The 10608-nt window shown below is 46.1% G+C and overlaps 1 protein-coding gene across 2 annotated transcripts in view; it reads right to left on the reverse strand.

The window, feature by feature from the left end:
• The window catches only part of katnal2 (katanin p60 subunit A-like 2), a 73201-nt gene extending 66161 nt beyond the window's left edge, over positions 1–7040 (reverse strand). For both annotated transcript variants that reach the window (XM_048545110.2, XM_048545101.2), the window contains exon 1: positions 6902–7040. In XM_048545110.2, the coding sequence (XP_048401067.1) occupies positions 6902–6994 (93 nt within the window). In that variant the 5' untranslated portion in view covers positions 6995–7040. The remainder of the gene's footprint in view (positions 1–6901) is intronic.
• Positions 7041–10608: the final 3568 nt, after the last annotated feature.

Consider the following 10608-nt stretch of genomic DNA (forward strand, 5'->3'; position numbering starts at 1 on the left):
ATACTTGTTACCTCTCCAAAGAATTCTAACAGGTTTGTCAGGCATGACCTCTCCTTACTAAATCCATGTTGACTTGTTCTAATCTGACCCTGCACTTCCAGGAATTTAAAAAGGGAAGAAGATTTCCAATTTTGATTAAGGGGAGTATCAGAGCAGCTGTCAGAGAAGAAATAACTGAGGGATCATCCGGTGACGCTTTGTTGGTTGAGATAAGAAATAAGAAGGGGAAGGGTGACTTTTTAAAAATTCATTAATGGGATGAGGGTGTCACTGGCTACGCAGCAATAGATTCTTAATTCCAGATATTATGGTGAACTGTCTTTTAAAATTGAGTCAGATGTGTAGTGAAGCTGCTGCTTGGCCAATCAATGCCAGCCTCCATGGATTCAGAGAGCAGGTGGTCACCGCCCACAGGCATGGGGAGTGCACCTGGAAATTTTAGGGAATACTGACCAAGGTGGATGCTCAGAAAAGAGGCTCCTCAGGAATTAGTGCTGTCTAGTTTCTATCTGCTTCTTGGGAAAATAGAAGCCTACATACAAATGAGTCAAGAGTAAGTAACAATGAAATATTAATACATGTAAATAGGCCCCTTGGTGCTCTCTATCAAGATTCTCATTCAGTAACTGAACGCTTATATAGAACATAGAACATAGAACAGTACAGCACAGAACAGGCCCTTCAGCCCACAATGTTGTGCCGACCATTGATCCTCATGGATGCACCCTCAAATTTCTGTGACCATATGCATGTCCAGCAGTCTCTTAAATGACCCCAATGACCTTGCTTCCACAACTGCTGCTGGCAACGCATTCCATGCTCTCACAACTCTCTGCGTAAAGAACCTGCCTCTGACATCCCCTCTATACTTTCCACCAACCAGCTTAAAACTATGACCCCTCGTGCTAGCCATTTCTGCCCTGGGAAATAGTCTCTGGCTATCGACTCTATCTATGCCTCTCATTATCTTGTATACCTCAATTAGGTCCCCTCTCCTCCTCCTTTTCTCCAATGAAAAGAGACCGAGCTCAGTCAACCTCTCTTCATAAGATAAGCCCTCCAGTCCAGGCAGCATCCTGGTAAACCTCCTCTGAACCCTCTCCAAAGCATCCACATCTTTCCTATAATAGGGCGCCCAGAACTGGACGCAGTATTCCAAGTGCGGTCTAACCAAAGTTTTATAGAGCTGCAACAAGATCTCACGACTCTTAAACTCAATCCCCCTGTTAATGAAAGCCAAAACACCATATGCTTTCTTAACAACCCTGTCCACTTGGGTGGCCATTTTAAGGGATCTATGTATCTGCACACCAAGATCCCTCTGTTCCTCCACGCTGCCAAGAATCCTATCCTTAATCCTGTACTCAGCTTTCAAATTCGACCTTCCAAAATGCATCACCTCGCATTTATCCAGGTTGAACTCCATCTGCCACCTCTCAGCCCATCTCTGCATCCTGTCAATGTCCCGCTGCAGCCTACAACAGCCCTCTACACTGTCAACGACACCTCCGACCTTTGTGTCATCTGCAAACTTGCTGACCCATCCTTCAATTCCCTCGTCCAAGTCATTAATAAAAATTACAAACAGTAGAGGCCCAAGGACAGAGCCCTGTGGAACCCCACTCACCACTGACTTCCAGGCAGAATATTTTCCTTCTACTACCACTCGCTGTCTTCTGTTGGCCAGCCAATTCTGTATCCAAGCAGCTAAGTTCCCCTGTATCCCATTCCTCCTGACCTTCTGAATGAGCCTTCCATGGGGAACCTTATCAAATGCCTTACTGAAGTCCATATACACCACATCCACAGCTCGACCCTCATCAACCTTACTAGTCACATCCTCAAAAAACTCGATAAGGTTTGTAAGGCATGACCTACCCCTCACAAAGCCGTGTTGACTGTATTTGATCAAGCCATGCTCTTCCAGATGGTCATAAATCTTATCCCTCAGAATCCTTTCTAACACCTTGCAGACGACAGACGTGAGACTTACCGGTCTATAATTGCCGGGGATTTCCCTATTTCCTTTCTTGAAGAGAGGAATTACATTTGCCTCTCTCCAGTCCTCAGGTACGACTCCAGTGGAGAGCGAGGATGCAAAGATCTTCGCAAGTGGCGAAGCAATTGCATTTCTCGCTTCCCAAAGCAGCCGAGGACAAATCTGATCCGGGCCTGGCGACTTGTCAATCTTAATGTTTGACAAAATTTTCAGTACATCAGCTTCCTCTATCTCTATCCATTCCAGCATGCACACCTGCTCTTCAAAGGTTTCATTCACTACACAGTTCGTTTCTTTCGTAAAGACAGAAGCAAAAAACTCATTTAGGGCTTCCCCTACCTCCTCAGGCTCCACACACAAGTTCCCTATGCTATCCCTGATCGGCCCTACTCTTTCTTTGACCATTCTCTTATTCCTCACGTAAGTGTAAAATGCCTTTGTGTTCTCCCGGATTCCTTCTGCCAAGCCTTTCTCGTGCCCCCTCCTGGCTCTCCTCAGACCATTTTTGAGCTCCTTCCTTGCCTGCATGTAATCCTCTCTAGCTGAACTTGACCCTAGCTTCCTCCACCTTATGTAAGCTACCTTCTTCCTTTTCACTAGAAGCTCCACCGCTCTCAAAATTGGTTTTATTTTCTGGTTATCCACAATCTCCTTTTTCTATTCTCACTGTATTTCTCAATAGTCTATGTCGTTACAAATGTGATTGGCCATTCCACCCAGTTTCCAGTTCACCTTAAAAAGAATATGCACACCTTCCCCCACCCCACTCCTGCCCCAACATGCCCCCATTAGCAAAATCTTTATTGTAATCAAATGGTTTTTAAGTCAATGGCAAAAAGCAGGTAAGTTGAATTCCTAATCCATAACTAACTTAAATTCTACCTCTTCCATAAAATTCTTGTAAACATACAGACATATAAAGACATGACCAAAGACAAATACCAGAGGTGGGGAAGAGGCGTGGGGGTGTGGGGAAATAAATCAGAGAAGCAGAGTTCTGGCACCAGTCTGGATCACAGATGTTGATAATTTCAGGTTCTTTCAATTCCTTCTGAGTTTTTTTGCTAAATGATGCAAAGCTGTGGATACATCAATTCTCAGTTTTTTGTCTGTTGATTGAGATTGCGTCCTTTCAGTTGCTGTGACGGTGTTCTTCCCCCCAACCTTTTCCTTTCAATAGGGGATTTGCAGAGACAGAGACAGTCGTTTGCACAGAAAAGAGAGGGAGAATAGCTAACTACTAGGGATTTTCTTTTACTTCTTCACACAGGCAGGAGAGATTACAAGGATGCTTTCTGCTGTATTGAAACATGCAAGTCTGTATCAACCTGCCCAGGAACCAAATCAATTGGTGGTACTATGTGAAGACCTCATAAGCAAATAAGTAGTGCTGGTTAAAAAGCCAATCAAAACACTGCCTGTGGGCAAATTTGCTCTGAGCATGCACAGTATCATTTTTGTCTGAAATTGTCCCTCACTATTTGAGCAAGGCATCATTACGAAAATAATTCACAATGTGTTCCTTGGAGATAGCAAGAACTGCAGATGCTCCACAAATCTGTCACCCAGTCGACGATAACAAGGTGTAGAGCTGGATGAACACAGCAGGTCAAGCAGCATCAGAGGAGCAGGAAGGCTGACCTTACAGAAAACCCAGTCTACGTTTGGTCTAACTGATGTAGATGAGGCCACATCGGAGCAATGGATATAGTAGACCAGGTTGGAGGATGTACAGGTGGACCCTTGTTGGATATGGAGAGTTTGTGCTGGACCTTGGATGGAAGCGAGAGGAGAGGTGTAGGAGCAAATGTAACATCTCCTGCGATTGCAGGGAAAGGTGTTTACCACCTCACCTATTTCCACATTCAGCTCATCATCCTCTGCCACTTCTGCCACCTTCAATCTGACCCCAACACCAAAGAGATATTTCCTTACCCACACCTATCTATTTTTTGTAGGGACCTCACATTCTGCAACTCCCTCGTCCACACCATACACCATACTCCCCACCCCCCACCCCACCACCACATAAAATTCTTCAGCAAACAAATGCAGAAATTGCTGGAGAAACTCAGCAGGTCTTGCAGAAAAAAGTTAACGTTTCATTTTAGGATTCTTAAGGGGCTTGACAGTAAATACTGAGCAGATGTTTCCCCTCATGGGGGAGTTTAAGGCCAGAAGACATAGCCTTGAATAAAAGGCCACCAATTTAGGACTGATGAGGGAGAATTTCCTCTAAGAGAGGAGTGTCTTTGGAATTTCAAAGTGAGAGGAGGAAAGTTTAAGGGAGATATGTGTGGAAAGTTCTTTACACAGAGGGTGGTGGGTGCCTGGAACGTGTTGCCAGCGGTGGTGGTAGACGCAGACACGTTAGCGTCTTTTAAGATATATTTGGACAGGTACATGGATGGGCAGGGAGCAAATGGACACAGACCGTTAGAAAATAGATGACAGGTTAGACAGAGGATTGTGATTAGCGCAGGCTTGGAGGGCCGAAGGGCCTGTTCCTGTGCTGTAGGTTTCTTTGAATTCTTTACCACAGAGAGCTGCGTGGGTAGAGTCCTTGTGTATACTTAATGACTGAGATAGAGAGATAGATAGAAAGATAGATTCTTGATCAGAAGCAGAAATCAAGGGTTATTGGGAAAGGATAAGAAAGTGAATGTGATAAATACCAGATCAGCCATTATCCTGTTAATGCTGGAGCAGGCTCAAAAGGTCTAAACAAGATACTCCTGTTTTTCTTATAGTCTAATCATATCTGCTCATGTCTCTCACCCATCTCATCCTCCCAAACTAATGCTGGTCTTCTGCACTTTCTATTCATTGAAAACACCTCACCACCTCCCCTGTCTCTGCATCACCACTAACACCTCTCTGATCCACTTACATTATACTCAATCCTTTGCTTTCCTGCAATGGCATAAAGGGGAGTGTTACAACCAGAATGAGTGAGCAGAGACTGGGTTTAAATTAGAGGCCAACTGGGAATCAACGTGGTAGGAGCCTAAAGTAAGTATTGCCTAGAGATGAAAGACAATTTTGTTTTCTAAAACGACAATTAGCAGGAGAAGGTAGGACTAACAAGTTTGTATCAGAGATAATGGGAACTGCAGATGCTGGAGAATCCAAGATAACAAAACGTGGAGCTGGATGAACACAGCAGGCCAAGCAGCATCCCAGGAGCACAAAAGCTGACGTTTTGGGCCTAGACCCTTCATCAGAGAGGGGGATGGGGAGAGGGTTCTGGAATAAATAGGGAGAGAGGGGGAGGCAGACCGAAGATGGAGAGAAAAGTATAGGTAGGGAGGGGATAGGTCAGTCCAAGGAAGACGGACAGGTCAAGGCAGTGGGATGAGGTTAGTAGGTAGGAAATGGAGGTGCGGCTTGAGGCGGGAGAAAGGGATGGTTGAGAGGAAGAACAGGTTAGGGAGGCAGAGACCGGCTGGGCTGGTTTTGGGATGCAGTGGGGGGGGAAGGGACGAACTGGGATGGTTTGCTCGTCATCCCACCGCCTTGACCTATCCATCTTCCCTGGACTGACCTATCCCCTCCCTACCTATCTTCTTTTCTCTCCATCTTCGGTCTGCCTCCCCCTCTCTCCCTATTTATTCCAGAACCCTCTCCCCATCCCCCTCTCTGATGAAGGGTCTAGGCCCGAAACGTCAGCTTTTGTCCTCCTGGGATGCTGCTTGGCCTGCTGTGTTCATCCAGCTCTACAGTGTTATCTAGGACTAACAAGTTTGCCTTCTCTGTCCTTGCTGTTGATCTGGTGCTGAACTGGAAAGCACAGCACAAAGAGAGTGAGGAATTTGAGAGCAAGCACTGGCAAACTAATACCACTGCAATTGTGCAGCATGCATGTGCCAAAAGGATAATGATACACAAGACATTTGACTTGCCCATCAACTTAACCATCCTGAACGAAGAGAGAAAAAGCTGAGAAAAGTCAGGTCTGGTAGCATCTGTGGAGAAACAGAGTTAGCATTTCAAGTCCATGACCCTTCTTCAGGACTGTTGGTAGCTTGGAAAAAGTTGCTATACAAGATGAAGATGCATTCTGGTAGGAGAGGGGGCAAATAAATGATAGGTGGATGTGAGGACCAGTGAGAGAGAACATCAGTTGGACAAACAAGTGGGTAATGGTCAACCAAGTGCAGTCAATACCTGCTAATTGAGATTATTACTTTCTGATAATGTGGCTGTGGCAGCAGTCCATGTAAGTGACAAGGCCTGGGGTGTGTGGTTTGGGGTAAGGACATGGGAGAAAGTGCTCAGGTTCTAAAATTATGTCACCCTGCTTGGGCATCCAGTTTTCCATGCCGTGTGGAGGGGAGAGTGAAGAGATCCTCCGATGCAGCTGGGGGCGCTCCTGCGTCAGTCTCCATGGAAACGGCCGATTCTACGGGCCTGACGCTCAGAATAAACTTCAACAAAAATAATGAAATAAAAAGGAAATTTCATTCTTCCACCGTGTGACATAAAAGAAAGAGTCAAATTTTAATTCAATAATAATAAACTTTTTCATCTTTTGTCCGACTTCTGTCGCTGCTTTTAATTCAGTAACAACTTTAGCATCTCAGACAAATAATTCGAATTCATAAGATTCGAACTTAACAGTTTCAAGTTATTATTTACTATTTCATTTGCATTTTAGAAAGCAGCACGTTGCTATTGAACATTAATTTAATCCAACATTAGTGGAAGTGAACTAAAAACATCACTAATGGTCAAAACACAATCGCAAAAAATAGCCATACTTCGAGTATTCTCACAACGAATTTAAATAGCGTACTAGATAACAAATTGGCTCATAAAATCTGGGATAAAACTAAACTTGAATATTTGAGAAGGTTGATTTATTCTCATTTCATTCAGAATCACGTCATTGTCATAACTTACTGCTTCTCGAGCTTGGTGCGCCGTTTTTAGAGTTTGATAGGAGAGTTCCAAAGACATTATTTTGTTCGCAGTACTTTCGCTTTCTCCTCTCATTAGTATTAAAACGTTATCGTATTAAATATTTCATAAAAAGGTGAAGGGAGGAACAAAATGAGGCGGGCATCCAATTTATCCCGAGGATGATTGCCATGACCATACACCAATCAGATTCTGGAAAAGGCGCAACCTCGGGATATTTCATCCAATCAGCAGTGATGATCGGGATGGGCAGGGCTCCAGTGATTGACAGTTTGGGGGATGGCTTTAAGACTGTTTCAAATTGTGGCGAGGGACTAAGAGGCATTTAACCCTTTGAACTTTCAAGACTCAACATTCAGTTTAACCATTTCAGAATGTGAATACTGTCTACCTATTTTTTAAACTTTCCCCTAAGTCCTATAGTTAATGAGATCTGACACTGAGTCACTGAACTTGAAACATTAACTCTGTTTTCTCTAAACAGAGGCTGCCAAGACCTGCTGTTACAGAGGTAGGAGGAACTGCAGATGCTGCAGAATCTGAGTTAACACGGTGTGGAGCTGGATGAACACAGCAGGCCAAGCAGCATCTTCGGAACAGAAAACCTGACATTTCAGGCCGAGATAATGGGAAATGCAGATGCTGGAGAATCCCGAAACGTCAGCTTTTGTGCTCCTGAGATGCTGCTTGGCCTGCTGTGTTCATCCAGCCTCACATTTTGTTGTCTTGTTTCAGGCCGAGAACCTTCATCATGGGAAGAGGATTCTGAAATAAATAGGAAGAGACAGGGAGGCGGACCGAAGATGGACAGAGGAGAAGATGGGTGGAGAGTATAGGTGGGGAGGTAGGGAGGGGATAGGTCAGTCCGGGGAGGACGGACAGGTCAAGGAGGTGGGATGAGGTTAGTAGGTAGGAAATGGAGGTGCGGCTTGAGGTGGGAGGAGGGGATAGGTGAGAGGAAGAACAGGTTAGGCAGGCGGGGACGAGCTGGGCTGGTTTTGGGATGCAGTTGAGGGAGGGGAGATTTTGAAGCTGGTGAAATCCACATTGATACCATTGGGCTGCAGGGTTCCCAAGCGGAATATGAGTTACTGTTCCTGCAACCTTCGGGTGGCATCGTTGTGGCACTGCAGGAGGCCCAAGATGGACATGTTGTGTAAGGAATGGGAGGGGGAGTTGAAAAGGTTCGCGACCGGGAGGTGCAGTTGTTTACTGCAAAACAGCATAGGTATTCTACGAAGCGCGCCCCAGGCCTCGGCTTGGTTTCCCCAATGTAGATCATCACTGCTGATTGGATGAAATATCCCAAGATGGTGGCGTTTGCGTAGTTCCAAGAATCTGATTAGGTTAAGGTCACGTCAATCCAACTCCATGGGTTAAATAGGTTGCCGGCTTTATTTTAGTCCCCCCTTCAGCTTTTGTCAAATAGTTAATACGATAACATTTCAATACTAAGAGTGTCAGAGGTTCTGCCAGGGAGGGCTCCCTGATTGGATCAGATTAACAGCCCCAAACAGAGAACTTACATTCTATGAAGTCCAACTGGGCTGACATCGTTATAATCTGTACAAGAAATATGGGAAGAAATGTTCCCTTTTTGTCAGATGAGATCATGGCACCATGGCTTTTCTCATACTATCCTCTCATTCTTAACCTCATTAATTTACTGAATCAGGCTCTCAGGCATTCTTTCTGTGAATTTGCAGAGTCTGAAGTACTTGCCACAACCAAGACCTTACTGCAAACTGACAGCTCCTAAGATGCTCCTTGGCCTGCTGTGTTCATCCAGCTCTACACTTTTGTTATCTTGGATTCCCCATCATCTGCAGTTCCTACCATCTCTGAGACTATATTCAAAGAGATAGTAGGAACTGCAGATGCTGGAGAATCTGAGATAACAAGGTTCCGCTTGGGAACCCTGCAGCCCGATCCTATCAAGGTGAACTTCACAAGCTTCAAAATCTCCCCACCCCCTACCACAGCCCAAAACCAGCCCAGCTCGTCCCCACCTCCCTAACCTGTCCTTCCTTGCACCGACCCCCTCCTCCCACCTCAAGACCCACCCCTACCTAATAGGCTCATCCCGCCCCCTTGAACTGTCTGTCCTCCCTGAACTGACCTATCTTCTCCCTACCTCCCCACCTACACTTACCTTTACTGGCTCCATCCCCGCCTCTTTGACCTGTCTGTCTCCTCTCCACCTATCTTCTCCTCTATCCATCTTCTATCCACCTCCCCGTCTCTCCCTATTTTTTTCAGAACCCCTTCCCCTCCCCCATTTCTGAAGATGGTTAAGGCCCGAAATGTCAACTTTTGTGCTCCTAAGATGCTGTTTGGCCTGCTGTGTTCATCCAGCTCCACACTTTGTTATCTCAGATTCTGCAGCATCTGTAGTTCCCATTATCTTGAATCCCTTTGTCTGTCCAGCTCTTTCTTCCGCTCTCTCTCTTTACCCCAGGCTCTGTCTCCACATACCTGCCTGCTCCTTTTACACCCCCATCTCATCATCAGCATAAATACTACCATTACCCTCAGAGATAATGGGAACTGCAGATAATGGAGAATCCAAGATAACAAAGTGTGAAGCTGGATGAACACAGCAGGCCAAGCAGCATCTCAGGAGCACAAAAACTGACATTTCAGGCCTAGCCCCTTCATCAGAAATGGGGGAGGGAAGGGGGTTCTGAAATAAATAGGGAGAGAGGGGGAGGCGGACCGATGATGGACAGAGGAGAAGGTAGGTGGAGAGGAGAGTATCGGTGGGGATGTGGGGAGGGGATAGGTCAGTCCGGGGAGGGCGGACAGGTCAAGGAGGCAGGATGAGATTAGTAGGTAGGAAATGGAGGTGCGGCTTGAGGTGGGAGGAGGGGATAAGTGAGAGGAAGAACAGGTTAGGAAGGTGGGGACGAGCTGGGCTGGTTTTGGGATGGAGTGGGGGGAGGGGACGAGCTGGGCTGTTTTTGGGATGCAGTGGGGGGAGGGGATGAGCTGGGCTGGTTTTGAGGAGTGGGGGGAGGGGAGATTTTGAAGCTTGTGAAGTCCACATAGATACCATTGGGCTGCAGGGTTCCCAAGCAGGATATGAGTTGCTGTTCCTGCAACCTATGGGTGGCATTATTATGGCACTGCAGGAGGCCCAGGATGGACATGTCATCTGAAGAATGGGAGGGGGAGTTAAAATGGTTCACAATTGGGAGGTGCAGTTGTTTGCTGCGAACCAAGCATAGGTGTTCTATGAAGCTGTCCCCAAGCCTCTGCTTGGTTTCCCCAATGTAGAGGAAGCCACAATGGGTACAGTGGATTGGGTATACCACATTGGCAGATGATTTTCCATATCAAGCACCGCAGGAAGTGATACACCTGCCCCCACACCTCCTCCCTCACCCCCATGCCAGGACCCAAGTTGACTTTCCATATCAAGCAGATGTTCACCTTCACATCTGCCAATGTGATATACTGTATCTTCTCCTCTATCCATCTTCGGTCTGCCTCCCCCTCTCTCCCTATTTATTTCAGAACCATCTCCCCATCCCCCTCTCTGATGAAGGGTCTATGCCCGAAACGTCAGCTTTTGTGCTCCTGAGATGCTGTTTGGCCTGCTGTGTTCATCCAGCTTCACACTACCATTACCCTGACCACTTTCAGTTTGACAAAGGGTGACTGGACTGAAAATACTAACTCCCTTTTTG

This window comes from Stegostoma tigrinum, chromosome 1 (genome assembly GCF_030684315.1).
Source record: "Stegostoma tigrinum isolate sSteTig4 chromosome 1, sSteTig4.hap1, whole genome shotgun sequence".
NCBI lineage: Eukaryota > Metazoa > Chordata > Chondrichthyes > Orectolobiformes > Stegostomatidae > Stegostoma > Stegostoma tigrinum.